The following is a 19,025-nucleotide window of genomic DNA, read 5'->3' as shown; positions in this document are numbered from 1 at the left end:
AATGCTGGTGAGGATGGTTGACAGGGAGATGTAGTGGAAGTTTAGAGAAGAGAGCCTGCATGCCCTACCCTTGGCACTCTTCTTTCGGCTCTCAGTAGGTTTGAAGTGTATGGTAGGGATAGGGCAGACAAGTTGCATGGGCTCTGCCTCTGCCAAGCATGAATTCTTCCGATCCCAGCCTGCACCTTCTAAGAATAGACCCCGAACCCAAACACCATCCTAGATAGAAATCAGAGGAACTTCAGTGGTGAAATACCTCACTTGCCCAGCTCCCCCATGGTGATTTCTTCTTTCCCACCCTACTTAACACTAATTTCAATTCCCTTTCCCCCTCAAAACCAAGCATATCTGCTCCCTACCTTGGGGGGATACACTAAGTTGCTGTCATCCACAGTGGAAACAATGAACTCCCAAGAGAGGCTATCTATGGAGACCTGGAGAAGAGTTAAAAGGAAGGAGGCTCAATGATCCCTGTACTCCCAGTAATTGAGTCCATATTCATTCCCAACTTTTCCCTGCCCTGGTCTTCCCAACATGACCCCTCTCTCTTCTCCACACCCCTGACCCCACACTAAGGCTTCCTTCTGGTGGTGGGGAACCTGGGTCCCTGTTCCCTTTAGGGGACCTCACATTATTCTGACGAGCGGCAGCTTGCAGTACAGCAGTCAGGAAGCCTGTGGGAAACGTAAACCCGGACAACCAGAAAAGCACAGGAGGCCGAGCTCGGCTAGCCCATGTCGCAAACTGTTCTACGCGAAGAGCAAGGTCCCGAGTCCAAGACGCTAGAGGCTTTTGAGATGGATAGGCCTGGGGAAGGAGGCAAGTGGGCAGTCAATCCCAATCCAACCCTATTCTTCAACTAGGATGGGTTGTAGAGCTCCTTCAGCAAGTAGGGTGAAATCCTCACCTTCTCCCAGAGGCGGGGCACACGCGCATCAAAAATGCTGTTGAAAATCTCCTCTAGGCTGGTGGACATGACAACAAGACCATGAATACCCTTCTCCAGCTCTATCAGTGAGAACCTGGGAGAAGGATTGTTAGATAGTCAGTGCAGGATAAGAGTTCTGTTTTTTGGTGTGTTTTGTGTGTGTGTGTGTTGTGAAGCAGTTGGGGTTAAGTGACTTGCCCCGAGTCACACAGCTAGTGTTAAGTGTATGAGGCCAAATTTGAACTCAGGTCCTCTTGAATCCAGGGCTGGTACTCTCTACTGCACCACCTAGTTGCCCCAGGATAAGAGGGTTTTTGGGGGGTTTTTTGGTGAGGCAATTGGGTTTAAGTGACTTGCCTAGGGTCACACAGCTAGTAAGTATTAAGTGTCTGAGGCCTAATTTGAACTCAGGTACTCCTGATTCCAGGGCCGGTGCTCTATCCACTGCACCACCTAGCTGCCCCAGGATAAGAGTTCTAAACCTAGAATCTCTGAACTTTTTTTTCTTTTAATATGTAGATAACCTTATCTCAATGGAGTTAGTTTCCTTTGTAATCCTATGTATCTTATTTAAAGCATTTAAAAAACCTTAGGAAAATAGTTCATAGGCTTTACATACACACACACACACACACACACACACACACACACGTTTTATATCCTTTTTTTCCCCCAAGGGTGTAAGAGATTTTCTCCTTCTTACAGAATGGTTTCCATAAGCTTGTTGTATCTCTGGATCTCTTGTAGCAGGACCACATTGAGTGGGGAGGGGTCCAGTGCCAGAAGATTTCGAGTCCCTTCATAGTCAATTGTCTCAGGTATCTTCTGTTTCACATCAGCTGCCAGCTCAAGGACCTAAGGAGGCAAGAACTAGGTTGGATTCAAAGGGACTTCTCCAGTACAAAGATATAAAGGAATGTCCCCAACCCACATGTATGTATCACATCCATGCAGTCTGTCCTTACCTTTTCCTCCCGGCTCTGGGCCCCAGTTCCAGTGGGTGTGATCTGGGGCTGCAGAGAGAGCAGGGTCTCAAAGAGAGTACGTGCTTCAGTGATCTGAGATGCTACATCTGCATTGGGGTGCTGGCCAAAGGCCTCAGGAGGGTCCATGCCTGGAAGCATGCTGATGTATTCTTTATAAGAAGCTAGGTTTCCATCCTTGGGGATGCAGTAGGTGTCCAACACAGAAAGTCTAGAGGGGATGTATGGGAGCAGCACAAGTGTTATAACTCCATTTTTAGGCAAATATGAGACTCCACTCAGTCTAAGTAAGTTTCCACCCTTTTTGATCTCACAATCCTCATTCCCCATTTCTTTGTTGTTGTTCATGACCCCATTTGGAATTTTCTTGGCTGAGTGGTTTTGCCATTTCCTTCTCCAACTAATTTTACAGATGAAGAAACTGAGGCAAACTGGACTTCTCCAGGGTCACAGAGCTAGTAAGTGTCTAAGGCCAGATTTGAACTCAGGAAGATAAGTCTTCCTGACTCCAGTCCTGGCGCACTACCTACTGTGCCAACTAGCTGTCCAAATTTACATTTATTTACATAAATATATTCTATTTACATTAATATCACTTATCATCCATATAATCTGACATTTAGAATTATAGAAGATAAGAACCAGAAGGCACTTCAGGTCACCTAACCCAACCCCCTCATTTTGGTATTTCTTTTTATATTTTTATTTAAAAATTTTTTTATTAATAAAGTATTTTATTTTTTTCCGTTACATGTAAAGATAGTTCTCAACGTTTGTTTATACAAGCTTTACAATTTCAGATTTTTCTCCCTCCCTCCCCTCCCTCCCCCCTCCCCTAGACAGCAGGTAATCTGACATAGGTTATATATATATATATATACACATAATAACATTAATCCTATTTCTGCATTAGTCATGTTATAAGAGAAAAAAATCAGAGCAATGATGAAAAACCTCATAATAGAAAAAAACCCAACAACATCAAAAACAAAAGAAATAGTATGGTTCATTCTGCATCTCTACTCTGCAGTTCTTTTTTTTTTTTTTCCTAGATTTGGAGATCCTCTTCTATCATGAGTTCCCTGGAACTCTTCTGTGCCATTGCATTGGTGAGAAGAATCTAGTCCATCACAGTAGATCAACACTCAATGTTGATGTTACTGTGTACAATGTTCTTCTAGTTCTGCTCATCTCACTCATCATCAGCCCACGCAAGACCCTCCAGGTTTCTCTGAACTCCTCCTGCTCATCGTTTCTTACAGCACAATAGTATTCCATTGTATTCCTATACCACAACTTGTCCAGCCATTCCCTAATTGATGGGCACCCCCTCAACTTCCAATTCCTTGCCACCACGTAAAGAGCAGCTATAAATATTTTTGTACATGTGGGTCCCTTTCCCCCTTCCATGATCTCTTTGGGAAAAAGACCCAAAAGTGCCAACCCCCTCATTTTACAGAGGGTGAAAACCAGGGTCTAAGAGGCACTACACCGGAGGACCTCTGACTCCAAAACCAGTACTTTTGCCCCTTTCTCAAGGGGATACCAAACTCTTCCCCTAATGCTCCATCTTGTCTTCTGGTCTGACTCATCCTCTGGTCCTGTTCAAAACTTTGTAGTCTATCTTCACCACTGGCCCTGCGTCACTATCACTGCTCCAAATCTCTGTTCTTACTGCCACAACCAAATCCTTACCGGAAGAAAGGAGTATTTAAGGTCTGTTCACAGAAATAATCATTAATATAGGTGATGAGGAGGCGCCGGTCCCAGTCATCAGTGACATGTCCTCCATAGTTGACACCAGCAATCAGGTACTTGAGGGCATCCCATGGCGTCTCCTCATACTCATCAAGGTACAGGCTCAAAAGATTCTCAGATACCTGTAGATTGAAACCAACCAGGTCATAGTAACAGAAAGGGATCTTATTAAAGGGCCTCTGGCAACCAAAATTCTGTTACAGGAGGGAAGGCATGGGGGATCTGGATGACCAGTTTGGGAGCAGTTTGGCCCTGACCTCAAAATCAGAGTCGTTGAAGCCATAAATGATGTTCCAGCCAAGCTGCAGAAACTTCTTCCGCTCAAGCAGCACAGAGTGGAAGAAGCAAAGGGCAAACAGGAGCTTCTTATATTTGCTTGGCTTGCTGCATCGGGCAAACTGTGTTTCTGTCATCAAATGGTACAGCCGCTTCATGTTGGCTTTCAGGCCCTGAAAGGAAGCAAGGCCTAAGCTTGGGATTGGAGAACAGAGAGTCCCAGGGTGAAGGGGAGGCCAGTTTGGAGCAACAGCTGATGCCCTAGTTCTTTGTACCTCTGATATCCATTCTCACCAGGCATCATAGTTTGCTGCTCCCTCTCAGCCTCACATTCATTCAACAAGTACTGGCTAGTGCACTATTGTACTAGGTTCTGAAGGAGGAAAACCCCAAGATAAATAAGAGGTAGTCTCTGACTTCAAAGTACTTACAATCTCCTGGGAGGAATAGGGCATGGACACAGATTAATAATAATAATAATAGGGGCCAGCTAGGTGGCACAGTGGATAAAGCACAAGCCCTGGATTCAGGAGTACCTGAGTTCAAATTCGGTCTCAGACACTTGACACTTACTAGCTGTGTGACCTTGGGCAAGTCACTTAACCCTTATTGCCCAGCCCCCCCCCCCTGCAAAATAATAATATTACTTTAGAATATGATAAATACAGAGAACTACAAAGTACTATGTGACCCAGTGAGGGGGAAATCATTTTTGGTGGTGGTGGTAATGCTGTTGGTGGGGGAGGGTTCAGGGTAAGACTTTACAAAGAAGGTGGCCTTTGAGCCAGAATTTAAAAGATACATAAGATGCCACCAAATATACTTGAGGACAGTGGCACATTCCAAGCATACAACACTAACTCAACAAATACTGAGTACCTATTACATGTCCAGCATTGTGTTAGATGCAGTAGAAGGTAAAAAAAATTTACTACATGGTCTCCCTACCCCCGTCTCATCAATCAATCGATATTTTTCAAGCACCTGCTACATGCCAGGCCTTAAGAGATTCAAAAAGAGGTAAAAGACAGTCCCTGCCTTCAAAGAACTTACAACCTAATAGGCAATAGGGAGCCACTTTAAGCCTTTTAAAATTAATTTTGTTTTATCTTAACAAGTACAGTCATTCAAATAGATACACAAGAATATAAGGAAATAAGTATCGAAAAGGAAACAAAGAGATAAATAACACGTTTATCGACTTGCTATCTACCCATTATTAACCTCTTGCTAAAGGATGTGTACATTAAGTAAGTAGTACAGCATCACCTCCATTCTTTTGATCCCATCACCCTTTTGATCCATTTGTATCATAATATATATTAGGTTTATGTACACATACACATATATGCATATTATATATACATACGTGTAAATGTATTTATGTATACACACATCTGCAGCTGATGAAGAGTTCTCTGGAAAGTCTCAGAGGTGAAGATAGAGGCAACAGGTGAGTGGCCTGGGTTCAGGGATGATGCAGGGCTCCATAGGTAGTTTCTTGCTCCCCAGCAAGGATGGGAAGATTATGTATGGCAGCAAATCACCACGTAAATGTCCAGATTATCTGGGCAATAACCAGTTGATAGATGATGGCCCAGTGGCAACGAATGATGTCACATATAACTTGTTAATACTTGCTGACGCAGGACTATATATTGTGTTAAGGGGAACATAGCACCTTGGTGGTCTAATGGTCAAGGACTGAAAATTTTTTAACTGAGGGAGGTCACAGACTTGCCTAAGAGGAGTCAAACAACCTCTTACTTTCTCTTCTATCTCCTTGATAAGGTCTAGATATAATTCAACATAAAATACCTACTATGTGTCAAGCACTCTGTTAGGCACTGGGACTAAAAACACAAGTCCTTGCCCTCAAAGAGCATATTTGGGGAAATAATACAAAAATGTACATAGAAAGTTACATAGAAATTGACATTAAAAATTAAAATATAAACATATACATGTTATGTAAATAGAAAATTAAATACAAAATACATAAAAGTCATTTCTTGGGCAGGGAAGGAATTAAGAACTAGGGTAACCAGGGTAGGTTTCTTATAGGAAATGGCAGTTGAGTTGAATTTTTTCTTTTTTGAGGTCTCCCTATCTTGCCTTGGCTGGAAGTGCAATGGTTACTCACATCCTGATCCCATTCCTGACTGGCACCAGATCTCTGACCTTCTCCATTTCAGACCTATGTAAGTTTGCCCCCTCCTTAAGCAGTCTGGTGGTTCCCCATTCCTGAGGGCTCACCATACATATTGCTGTTAGATTTATTAAGGACACTCAGTTGGCTTTAGCACTCTGCAGCTCAGAACTCCTGAGTTTAAGAGATCCACAAGCCTTGGCCTCCCCAGTAACAGAGATTACGGGCCTGCACAATCACATCTCTCTTCAGCTGAAGCTAACAATTCTATGAGGCAGAGGTAAGGGAATTCATTTTAGACACAGGAGACAATTTGTGCAAAGACAAGGAGACAAGACAAGAATTCTCCTTGCTCTGGGGCCTCCTTGCCTGACTGATGAGGCTTTTGCTTTCCCATGGACTCATTTATAGCTTAGTTCATATACCCAGAACATGACTTTAAGAGGAAGATCCAATTCACACAGAAAGGTTGGGCAGAGAAACATTCTAGTAAGTCAGAGGTCAGAAATAGGACATACTTGGTTCCCAGAGTTACATGCTTGAGGCCCCTCTGAGGAACCATGTATATTGTGAAATCACTTACATATGGAGATAAAAGGCTGGTAAGAAGTTAGAGACCAGTGGGAAACAGACACATAGTAGGCCTAGGGGAACAAAGATGCTGACCTAAATGAAGATTAAAAAACAACGCATAAGTATGAGTGATGAAGTAAAGCATGCTTCTAAATCCCTCATGACTTTTGGAGATTGGGGGGGGGGCAGTGTTCTTAAAGGGAAGGGCCTCTAGTATACCGTTCGGATTGTCAAGAATGCAGAGGTCAGGAATCTTTTGAAGTTCTTTGTGGAGTTATATTTTTAGTCACTCCCTTGAGTTCACTCAGTCAATCAACAAGCATTTATTAAATGTTGACTATGTGCTAGTCTCACTGTGCTAAGTGCTGAGGATTGTTGTTCCATCATTTCATTTGTCTCTGACTCTTTGTAACCCCATTTGAGGTTTTCTTGGCAAAGATACTTACATGCTCTGCCATTTCCTTGTCCAGCTCATTCTACAGATAAGGAAACTGAGGCAAACAGGGTTAAATGACTTGCCCTGGGTCACAAAGCTAGTAAGTATCTGCGGCTAGATTTTAATTCAGAAGATGACTTCAAGCTAGATTTGAATTCAGATTTGATTCCAAGCCTAGCACTCTATCCACTGCACCACATAACTGCCCAAATGCTGAGAATACAAACACAAAATGAGAAGCATTCCCTAATTTAAAGCAGCTTACATTCCATCATTACATTTTATCTAGAATTAGATTGTAAAACACTAATTCTAGTGGCTTCCAGAATTTAACAAATCAAACAAAAGATAATAAGAAAATTATAGATTTTAACAAAATGTTTGGAAACTAGATTTTTAGAACATATAGAGATTTCTGAATGGCAGACATTTTCAAGAATATATGACTATCATAATCTAATATATGATAACCCCAACGATCCAAGCTTTTGGATCAAAAATGCATTACTCACTGTTTGACAAAAACTGCTGGGAAAACTGGAAAACAGTATGGCAGAAACTAGGCATAGACCAACATCTCACACCGTATACTAAAATAAGGTAAAAATGGATACATGATTTACACATAAAGGGTGAACAAATTAAGAGAGCATGGAATAGTCTGTCAGATTTATGGAAAGAGAAAGAATTTAGGGCCAAAGAAGATATATAGAGCAATACAAAATGTAAAATAGATAATTTTGATTATATAAAATTTAAAAGGTTTTGTACAAACAAAAAACTAATGTAATCAAGGGAAACAGAAAACTGGTAAAGAATTTCTGAGACAAGTATCTCTGATAAAGGCCTCATTTCTCAAATATATAGAGAACTGAGTAAAATTTCTAAAAATACAAAAATGGTCAAAGGATCTGAGCAAGCAGTTTTCAGACAAAGTAATCAAAGATATCAATAATCATATGAAAAAATGCTCTAGATCATCATTTATCAGAGAAATGCAAATTAAAACAACCCTGAGATATCACCTCACACCTATCAGAGTGGCAAATATAGCAAAAAAGGAAAATATTGTATGTTGGAGGGGATGTGAGAAAGCTGGGACTCTAATCCACTCTAATACCACCATTCTAGAAAGCAATTTGGAATTATGCCCAAAGGGCTATAGAAAGTCCTTTTTTTTTTCTTTTTTTGCAGGGCAATGGGGGTTAAGTGACTTGCCCAGGGTCACACAGCTAGTAAGTGTCAAGTGTCTGAGGTCGGATTTGAACTCAGGTACTCCTGAATCCAGGACTGGTGCTTTATCCCAAAGGGCTATAGAACTGTGCATACCCTTTGATCCAACAATACCACTGCTAGGTTTATATCCCAAAGACATCCCAAAAAAGAGTAAAAGACCTATTTGTACAAAAATATTTATAGCAGTTCTTTTTGTAGTGGCTAAGAATTGGAAATCAAAGGAATGTCCATCAATTGGGGAATGGCTAAACAAGCTGTGGTATATGATGGTGATGGAATATTATTGTGCTCTAAGAAATGACAAGCAGAATAATTTCAGAAAGGCCTGGAAAGCGTTGTATGAACTGATGTATAGTGAAGTGAGCAGAACCAGGAGAACATTGTGCACAGTGAAGGCAATATTGATGAAGAGCTGTGAATGACAACTATCTCAGCAATACAATGATGCAAGACAATCCCAAAGTACTAACAATGAAGCATACTATCCACCTCCAAAGAAAGAACCAATATTGTTTGAACACAGACTGAAGCATGCTATTTTTACTTTCTTTCATTTTTTTTCTTTTATTCAAGTTTTCTTGTACAAAATGACTAATATGGTAATGTTTGACATGATTGCACATGTATAACCAGGTAGGGAAGGAGGGATAAAATTTAGAACTCAGAACTTTAAATAAAGGAGTATTTACTGGAAAAAAAAGAGAATATATGTGTTCTCAGGTTCTCATGGAACTTGTATAAAAATTGGTTGTGTGTTAGGACACAAAGAATCCAGAAATATTTAAAACATCTTTTACAGACTTAAAAAAAAATTCTAGACTATAGAGAGCACCCTCTACAGATACAGACTGGCAACTCTTCTCTAATTTACAATCTTTGAGAGGTGCCTGATGCCCTAAAAAATTAAAGGATTTTCCAGAGTTGCATGGCACAGCACTGCCAAAGGCAACATCTGAACCCATGTCTTTTTGCCCACAAGACTGGTTCTCTATTCACTATGTCTTGGATGGTGTCTCTTGACAGGCTAATGTAATCACAAATTATAATCAATAAAGGAAATATGGAGAAAAAAAGATGCTGACTTAAAGGGCCCCACCCCAACATCTTAGATAATGAGTTGCTTAAAGACCAAATCATAGAAACAATAAAAACTTTCATTAAAAGAGAATGCTATGGGGAAGGTAGGTGGCGCAGTGGATAAAGCACTGGCCCTGGATTCAGGAGGACCTGAGTTCAAATCCGGCCTCAGACACTTGACACTTACTAGCTGTGTGACCCTGGGCAAGTCACTTAACCCCAATTGCCTTACCAAAAAAAAAAGAGAGAGAGAGAGAGAGAGAGAATGATAATAAGGCAACCAAGTAAACTCTATGGGATGCATCCTAAAGCAATCCTTAAAGAAAAGTGTGTATATAACCTTAACACTTATATCAACAGAATAGAAAAAGAATTTGAGGAATGTGAATTGAGCATAAACAGTTTTAAAGATTAGAAGATCAACAAATGAACAATCCCAAAACAATACAAAAAGAGATTATTTTTAACTAAACGTAAAATAAGCAGATTTTTGTCTACTGATAAAATTATGTTTTGTTATTAATATGATTTAATATGTTAATTATTTTTCTAATGTTGAACCATCATGGCCTTACCGATAGAAATACAACTTGGACATGGTATTTCATTTCCCTCCCACCCTCACCTCATCTACCCAAGGAAAAGTCCATCAACATCACTGAGATTTCAGGATCTTTGGTACTCACACCTCTTTTGGATGATCAGTGCCCTTTGCCCCTCTGGAGTGCTGGAGGGAAGAGCAAAACACTCCTCTCAAAGCCCTCATTTGAAAAGGTCCCCCAAACCTAGTCAAGTCTTCATTTTGCACCAGCTACACTGCTTGGCCTTACTTTTGACTTTTCATTTTCCTTTATGTGTTGTCTTCCTCCATTAGATCATAAGCTCCTCGGGGGCAGGGAAATTTCTTTTTTCTTATTATTATACCCTGTGTTAAGCATAGTGCCTGGCACATAGTAGGAACTTAATGTTTATTGTATTGTGCTATAATCCCTTTGTCAGTATTTAATATTTTTCAACTATGTTCATTAGCTATATTGATCTACATAGATATTTCTCTCTGCTTTTCCCCTTCCTGGTGTAGGAATTAGGACAAAATTTGTCTTATAAAGTTTGATAGAGTATCTTCATTTCTGGAAATCATTAAGGAAATATAGAGATCATGTGTTCTTTAAATGTTTGATCAAATTAATTTATAAATCTGTTTGAATCTAGAATTTTGTGGGGTTAAATTTATTTTTAAAAATGGACCTCTGATTTCATTGGTATGGAGGTCTCCTGATAAGGAATTTTTAAAAAGCAATAATGAAGACTGGCAACTCCTTTTAATTTATATAGCCTTAGGGACCGGGGGAGGAGGAAATTGGTTTTCTGTGGGACTAAGATGTCAAATGATTTGCCTATGGTCACATAGATTAGTATATGTCAGATGGACAAATCAAACCGAGATCTTCCTGCCAGCCATTTCATTATACCCGAAGTCTCTAAGGCAGGGTGCTTAAGATGATGGAATCTGATGTGTGGGAATAAACTTCTATTATAACTTCTATTTCTAACCTAAAAATAAGCAAAACCAATCGAGTCTGATTAATATTTAACATATGGATTGGCGATGGAATTCTCACGGGGACCCTATGGCAGACAGCTCTACCTGTCTCATACTATAGACAAGGTATCCTAAAGAAAGAGTGGCAGTTGTACAAGATGGCAGGGTTTAACAATGTCTCCTTCATTTGTTTTTTGACTTTCAGTATATTCTGATGTATTGAAGCTTATATGTGCCCAGTTAAGTGAATTTAAAGAAAATGTTACTTAGGTTTTCTTTTGGGTTTTTTTTTTTTTTTTTTGCAGGGCAATGAGGGTTAAGTGACTTGCCCAGGGTCACAGAGCTAGTAAGTGTCAAGTGTCTGAGGCCAGATTTGAACTTAGGTACTCCAGAATCCAGGGCCAGTGCTTTATCCACTGAGCCACCTAGCTGCCCTGAAAAATGTTACTTAGTTTTAACCAAACTAACCCTCACAAAATGGACAAGTAGCCACAGACATATTCATACATAGCCAACACCCTATATAAACCTATACAAGTGGCTTCAAAAGATGAGTGTGAAGAATTTGCCAGTTGAAGATAATACTAAAAATGAACAAGAAAATGATAGAGCAGACCCTTCTCTTACTCCTGGTACTAGTTATTTGTTAACCATTAGAGGGTAAAAAATAATGATCTAATCAGCTCTCATAAGAAGTCAGCCAAAAAATTCAAAATGATCAAAAATATTATTTGAAATATGGATTTATGTCCACTATATTAATACAAAATCTTTTCCTAAACATATCTTATGCCATGAGATGCCATGAGATATTGGCTAATTAATATGAAGCCATCATTATCAATGAGACATTTTAAAAATTAAGCAATAAATAAAAACCTCTATAGTATTTTTTAAAATAAGTACTACATCATAGGATTCTCAGTCCAGTACTTTACAAAATTTCACTGATCAATGATAAAGGTTTAGGGATCCCTTTTGAGATTTCTTACATAAGAGTAATCCCCCCGCCCCGAAGCCTCATATCATTGGAGAAACACTTGTCTTCCTGCTGTGGTAAGACAGATGAAATAATACATGGAAACCAAGATGACAACAAACTAAAATGCATTTCTTTATCAGCCAACACTGCTGAAAGAAGCAAAAACAGCACTGCTGAAGTTCTGATGAATAAGCATTAGAATAGATTATCCGACGTGGGGTGGTTTCCTATGCAGTTGGATAAAAGTATAGATGTTTCTAATATTTTTCAAATCATAGAATTTGCTAGATTCTGTTTCAATAATGAAATACTAGTATGTTTTTTTTTCAATTTTGTAAGCCACTAAAGGAAGGAATAATATGCTATCCTCAACAGTTACTTTTTAAAAATAAAAAAAATGTTTAATGGGAAAACTGATGACAATACAGACACTGATGGAGCAGCTACTATAGAATAAAAGGATTCTCAAGTAAGGTCCAAGGAACACCACATGTGAAATTCATTTACTGCATCATTTGTAGCCAAGCCATTGGAACAAAAAAGCTGGAGCCAGAGATGGAAAAAGTGTAACAGGATATCATTGATATGGTTAAGTTATAAAAACAAGACCTTTAAATGGCAGAATATTTATAATAGTTGGTAATAAGACAAAGAGTGACCATGAAAATCTTTTGTACCACACAAAGGTTTGTCAGTTAGTTAGCAAAGTGCTTAACAGAAATGCTGACCCTTAAAGATGCCCTGCCTTTTTCTTTTTCCATGTTTTTCCAGTGATTTTTATCAAATAGTGAGCTCTTATTCAGTAACTGGGGTCTTTGGTTTTTATCAAATATTATGCTGCTACTTTAATTTGCTTCTGTATGCTGTGTGCCTAATGTATTTCACTGATCAACCTCTCTTCTTTTTAACCAGTAACAAGCTTTAGTTTAAGATCTGGTACTGATAGACCACCCCTGACCTTCTTTCCATCTTTTTAAAAAATCATCTTTGAGATTTTTGTTCATTTATTCCTTTCTTATTTTTTCTAACTATATGCATTCAGTAAGTAATTTAGATAGTAGTATAATTTCTATCACACTGATTTGACCTACCTACAAGCAATTAATATTTCTCTAATTATTTAGGTCTATAGACAATCTAACATGTTGTTACAGCTGATTTACTAATATTTTATTTAAAATTTCTATAACAATATTCTTTACAGATAGTGTCTATAGTTTTCTTTATTTGTTTTGTCTCCCCCTGGTTTAGGTATCCATATCATAATTGTATCACTGGAATATCCTATTATTGCAAAGAGTATGTAATATTGGAGTTAATTCCAATAATCTGATCCTGGGTGTTTTTTTTTTTCCCTTTGAGAACCCATTTCTGGCTTATTTAGTTTCTTCTTCTGATATTAGGTTATTTGAATGGTCCATTTCTTCTTTTGCTAGTGTAGGTATTTTGTACTTTTGTAAGTATTCATCTAGTTCTTCTAAGTTATCAGTTTTGTTAACACATAATTGGGCAAAATAGTTTCTGATAATTTCTTTTATTTGTTCTTGAATTATTTTGAATTCTAGTTTTCCACTTTTATATAAACAATTTGGTTTTCCTCTTTTTAAAAAATCAGATTAGCTAATTATTTATACATTTTATTAGCTTCTTTTTAAAAAATCTCCTACTTGGGCAGCTAGGTGGTGCAGTGGATAGAGCACTGGCCCTGGATTCAGGAGGACCTGAGTTCAAATCCAGCCTCAGACACTTGACACTTGCTAGCTGTGTGACCCTGGGCAAGTCACTTAACCCCAATTGCCTCACCAAAAAAACAAAAACAAAAACAAAACAAACAAACAAAAAAGCTCCTACTTTTATTTATCAGCTCAATACTCTTTTGCTTCGAATTTTATTAATCTCATCTTTAATTACCATAACTTCTACTTTTATATTTAATTGGAGATTTTTGGTTTGTTGCTATTCAAGTTCTTTTGATGCATGCCAAATTCAAAGATTTGGCCTCTCTTTTGTTGATAAAATTGTTTAGAGATAAACATTTTCTCTTCAGAACTTTGTTAGATGTATCCCATAAATTTTGGTATGTTGCTTTATTATTGTCATTTTCTTTGATGAAATATTCTGTTGTTTCTATACTTTACTCTTTGATTGGCTAGTTCTTTAGAATTGTTAATTAGCTTCCAACTACTTTTAAATTCTTTAAGAGGTCTTCATTGAATATAATTTTTATTGCATTATAATCAGTAAATTATATGTTTTGTATTTTTGTATTTCTACACATTTTATGAGCTCTTTAAGCTCTAAAACATGGTTAATTTTTGTAAAGGTACAGCTAAGAAATAAGTAAACTCCTTTCTGTTCCCATTCAGTAAATACCAGAAAGATCTATTATTGCTAATTTTTCAAAAGTTCTCTTCAGGTACTTAATTTCTTACTTATCTTTTGATTAGATTTGTCTCTATCTGAAAGGTATTGAGGTCATATTCTATTATACTTTTGCTATTTTCCCTCCAATTAGATTAACTTTTCCTTTATGTCTTTAGATGCTATGCCATTTGGTATTTGTATTTTAAGTGTTGATTTTGATTGTTTATTTCCACAGATAATCAATTTACACATAATTCCAGTGCTTAGCAGAGTACCTGGAACATAGCAGGCACTTAATAAGTGTTTAGTGAATTGAATAATGTAGCATCCCTACTTATCTTTTTATCATGTCTACATTTACTTTAGCTTTATCTGAAATTATTATTTCTATCCTTTCTTTTTTTTTGCAGGGCAATGGGGGTTAAGTGACTTGCCTAGGGTCACACAGCTAGTGTCAAGTGTCTGAGGCTGGACTTGAACTCAGGTCCTCCCGAATCCAGAGCCGGTACTTTATCCACTGCGCCATCTAGCTGCCTCCCTATCCTTTCTTTTTTTAAAGTTCGGCTATAGCATAATAGATTTTGCTCCAGACTCTCATTTTAACTTTATGTGAATCTTTATGTTTTAAGTGTGTTTCTTATAAGCAACATATTGTTGGATTCCATTGTCTAATCAATTCTGCTATCTTCTTTTTAAAAAAGTGAGTGAGGGGGGCAGCTAGGTGGTGCAGTGGATAGAGCACCGGCCCTGGAGTCAGGAGTACCTGAGTTCAAATCCAGCCTCAGACACTTAACACACACTTACTAGCTGTGTGACTCTGGGCAAGTCACTTAACCCCAATTGCCTCACTAAAAAAAAAAAAAAAGTGAGTGAGTTCATCACATTCGTATTTGTGGTAATGATTGTTAATTTTGTATTTCCCTCTATTCTGTTATCTTATAATTTTTTCTTTTTTTCCATCCCCTTTTTTAAAAATAAGGTGATAAAAGAAAGTTTGGCTGACACTTGTGATCTATAAATGAAGCAGTCTCTTTCTGTTCTTTTGCCCTTTTTTCTTCCAAGTGACTTGCCCTAAATCAAAATATAGAATGAGAATGAGTCAGGCCTTCTGACCCATATAACTCAGCATTTTTTCTTTTAAAACTATGGTTCTTTCTCCATAGACAACACATTCTAAGAGTCTACCAACAAAGAGGAGAGAAATCTTGCCATGGTATCCCAAAGGGGGAGTGGAGTTAATTAAAGAGGATTTTTAAGAGAGGGGAAACTGCACGTTTTAAGGTATTTTAAGGTTTTAAGGAACTGGCCTAAGAAGACTCGGTTCTTGGAGCTTGTGCAGATTTGCCCTTCCTGATGTATAACCATACAGGGAATGCACAATATTTCCGTGTCTCGTTTCAGCCAACACTTGGAGGCTTGATGAACCTTTCTCTCGCCACAAGTGACTGAGGGGCTAGTGTGGGGTGATGAGGAGTTTTCTAATTGGTTCTGAAGGATAAGGACTGGTGATGGAGCCAGAACTGAGCTGTAATACAAAAGGACCAATTGCCCCTCCCTCAACCCCTCTGGCTGCTTTACTCTTTCTTGGCAGCTTTCTAGAGAGCTAATGAGTGGGGGGTGGCTACAGCTCCAGTGCCTTTTATCCCCACCCAGTCACCATGTGTCCCTGAGGACATGGTGCCTGTTTTATTGTGTATATATTTTGCAGATCTTAGGTAAATGAGTACCTTAGGTGAATGAGCACAGAATGAACCATGTTACTATCTTGTGAACTTGGAAAGAGCCATCCTAGGACCTCTCAGCAACCAGAGTCAGTAGCAGCAGGAGCTGAGTACTGTGAGAAGTCAGCCCTGAGGAACGACCTGTTTGTCACAGCTCAGCAACAGAGTGACCCAGATGCTGAGATATTGCTTCCTGTAAGAAGGTAGCTAGCCCAGTTGAACAAGGAAGAGACTTTCCCACCTTCTATGATATAGCTAGAAGTAAACTTGATAGAAATTCTACAAAGGGAAAAAAAGGACTCCCAGGGCCAGGAGATATCCTTGGCAACGTGCGTTACCTACACGGATTCTTCAGTGCCTTTGTGCTTCAAATCTGAGCCTACTCTCCCCAGGAACTAAGTGGTACAGAAGGGAGAGAGTGCCCCCAGTTTGGGGAGGGGAGTTTTTTGTTTGTTATATTCTGCCCTTGCTATACCTACTTACCAACTAAGCCTTTGTAAAAGCTAACTAATATCAATTTACTAATTGATGTTTGTGTGGGGAAAGCATACTAGATGGGGGCTCATGGGCAAAAAATAGAAACCCCTTAGGTTTACCCATATAACTCTTAGGGGAGGAGAAGTAAATGCACTCTAGGGACCCAATCTGCCTAAGGGAGCAGAAGAATGAGCCCAGAGGAAGTATTAAAAAGACAAAAGGGGAAAAAAACCCACTGACAGTGTTTAAGATAAATGAGAATATGTTTGTCTATCTGTATCCCCAGAGCTTTGTACAGTGCTTTGCATACATTAAGTACTTAATAAATGCTTTCCATTCATTCATTCATTTGTATTAGCTATAGAGGAGAATAAAAAGAATGCTTATTCCTCTGGGAAAAAAAGAATGTCAGTAATCATATAAATACTTTCTCAACACCCCCAATTCCACCTTCCCCCCAACTGCCCCCTCCCCATCCCATCCCAATTCCGCAGCCTCTAACACACACAAAACATACTTTGGGTGGCTCAGTGGTCATCTTGATGCTGACTTGCAGGATGGAGATGGGGAAGTCAGGATGGGGGCTAGAACTGAGCCACAGACGAAAAGCTGAGTGTGGCTCCTCCACCTGCAGTTGCTCCACAAGCTTGTCCAGTTGTGGCATCCAAGAAAGTGACAGGTGGCAGTTGGCTAGGAACACCCAGTGCCCTGCAGACCAGATGCCGGGTTCAGCTCTCTCTTTCAGTGGATCCTCCTATTCCTATACTTCCCACTTAGTTGAGTTAAAATATTTGGACCATCAGACCAGTTTTGGCCTAGGAGGGAAGGGTCTAAGGTTGCTAATGATATAAATAATATGGGATATGACAGAAGTAAGGACTGGGTCTGGTTCAAGAATTCTGAGATGGGGAACAGCTAGGTGGCATAATGGATAAAGCACCAGTCCTGGATTCAGGAGGACCTGAGTTCAAATCTGACCTCAGATGCTTGACACTTACTAGCTGTGTGACTCTGGGCAAGTCACTTAACCCTCACTGCCCCGCAAAAAAAAAAAAGGAAAAAAAAAAGAATTCTGAGATGGAAGGGGGCAGAGGAGAGCTTGACAACTAGAGGATAATGGGATGTCACTGACCCTGTTGTACACCATCACGGATAAGTCGAGCAGCAATGGGAGCCTGGCCCTGACCCAGAGACAAGGCATGGAAACGCTGGCCCATGCCTATCTGCTCAGCCAACTGTAGCAGTGCGCTAGTTGGGTCTACACCCGGGGACAGGATAAAGATAAGTGGTGTACGTGGTGTTGAATCCTCCATGACCTACCCAAAATACAAAGTAGAGCTTTAGGTAATGGTCAAGTTAAAGAAGTAATGCAGAGCACCATCTAATCCAAGAAGAGGAAAGCAGGAAGAGAGATTGGAACCACTGACCGACTTCATGTTTAACACAGGCGGCTCGATGAATCGAGAACCGAGGTTGGAGACGATGAAAGACGTAACACAGAAAGCCACTCGGTCCTGGCGCAGGGATCGAACGATCAGCATCCGCTGCATCTCATTGCAGGCATTTTCCCACTCACCTAGGGATCGGGGAGAACAATGCAGAATTTAGGAGGGCGAGAATGGCAAGAACGTTCATGCAGGCAGTATGGGGCTAGAAACACAAGAAATAAGGGTCGTGTGAAAAGAGAAGGAGGTGAGCAGGACTAAGGTGAATGGCTCTTATACCAGGCAGCATCGCCTTCTCAGGCGCCGAGTTGGTGTACCACAGGTTCCAGTCACGAGGATACTGCTCAAAGGAATTCATGAGCCCATGGAAGTTAGCCAGTTTGTCCAACTCGGTAATGTTGTCCCAGTTGGCATCAGCCAACCAGCTGGTGCAAGGATTGTCCATCTGACCTTCCCTATCCAAGACCTGGGAGGAAGATAGAAAAGGTGAAAGACTGTGGAGACAATAACAATACGTCAAGAGGGTAATTTCTCAGGGTTAGGATAAAAGGTTCCAGCATTCTGTTGAGAACTTCCCCTAGAATCCTAGAGGAGTTAACACTTCTTTAGTTGTGGAATATAAGGTTCTAGAACCCTCTAGTGGTACATGTGGACAGCACAGTTCAGACCAGATGCAGATTAAACAGCAGAAGGCCAAGCACCCTCTGGTGGTCACCTAAGAACAGTTCTTGCTTTCTCCTGAGCCTCGAAGCCTTGGTCAAGGCTGTATATCCCTTAATAGGGCAGACATCGATCGCCCTCCGCAAGTTTTCCCCCTAGCCAAGCCTCTAAAGCTCTATCTTCCTAACTTTACCTCCTATCCTAGGCACCCCACACTGACCCCACACTCTGCCTTCACATCTGTCATACTCACCACACCTCCCCGTAGAAAGAAGTTGTACTCATCCATGTTGAGCTTCCCAGAAGTCTCTAGGATTTTGGCACACATTTGAAAGCTGAAGAGCAATTTGTGGCGCTCAAAGAGGGTCCGAGAGGTGTACCTGTGGAGAAACAGGGAGGGGAGTCTGATGCTGAAGT

The 19,025-nt window shown here is 39.8% G+C and overlaps 1 protein-coding gene across 1 annotated transcript in view; it reads right to left on the bottom strand.

Moving 5' to 3' along the window:
• The window catches only part of DNAH2 (dynein axonemal heavy chain 2), a 129,208-nt gene that overhangs the window by 404 nt on the left and 109,779 nt on the right, over positions 1-19,025 (bottom strand). Inside the window, exons 75-87 of the mRNA XM_043999770.1 lie at positions 18,862-18,988; positions 18,228-18,414; positions 17,931-18,079; positions 17,636-17,819; positions 17,021-17,211; positions 3,927-4,118; positions 3,607-3,791; positions 1,894-2,122; positions 1,632-1,783; positions 908-1,022; positions 631-807; positions 360-434; positions 69-219 (exon numbers count right to left, since the gene is read on the bottom strand). Of these exons, the coding sequence (XP_043855705.1) occupies positions 69-219; positions 360-434; positions 631-807; positions 908-1,022; positions 1,632-1,783; positions 1,894-2,122; positions 3,607-3,791; positions 3,927-4,118; positions 17,021-17,211; positions 17,636-17,819; positions 17,931-18,079; positions 18,228-18,414; positions 18,862-18,988 (2,114 nt within the window). The remainder of the gene's footprint in view (positions 1-68; positions 220-359; positions 435-630; positions 808-907; positions 1,023-1,631; positions 1,784-1,893; positions 2,123-3,606; positions 3,792-3,926; positions 4,119-17,020; positions 17,212-17,635; positions 17,820-17,930; positions 18,080-18,227; positions 18,415-18,861; positions 18,989-19,025) is intronic.

This window comes from Dromiciops gliroides, chromosome 4, assembly GCF_019393635.1.
Source record: "Dromiciops gliroides isolate mDroGli1 chromosome 4, mDroGli1.pri, whole genome shotgun sequence".
Classification (NCBI taxonomy): Eukaryota; Metazoa; Chordata; class Mammalia; order Microbiotheria; family Microbiotheriidae; genus Dromiciops; species Dromiciops gliroides.
This window is presented reverse-complemented; position numbering and strand designations above follow the sequence as displayed.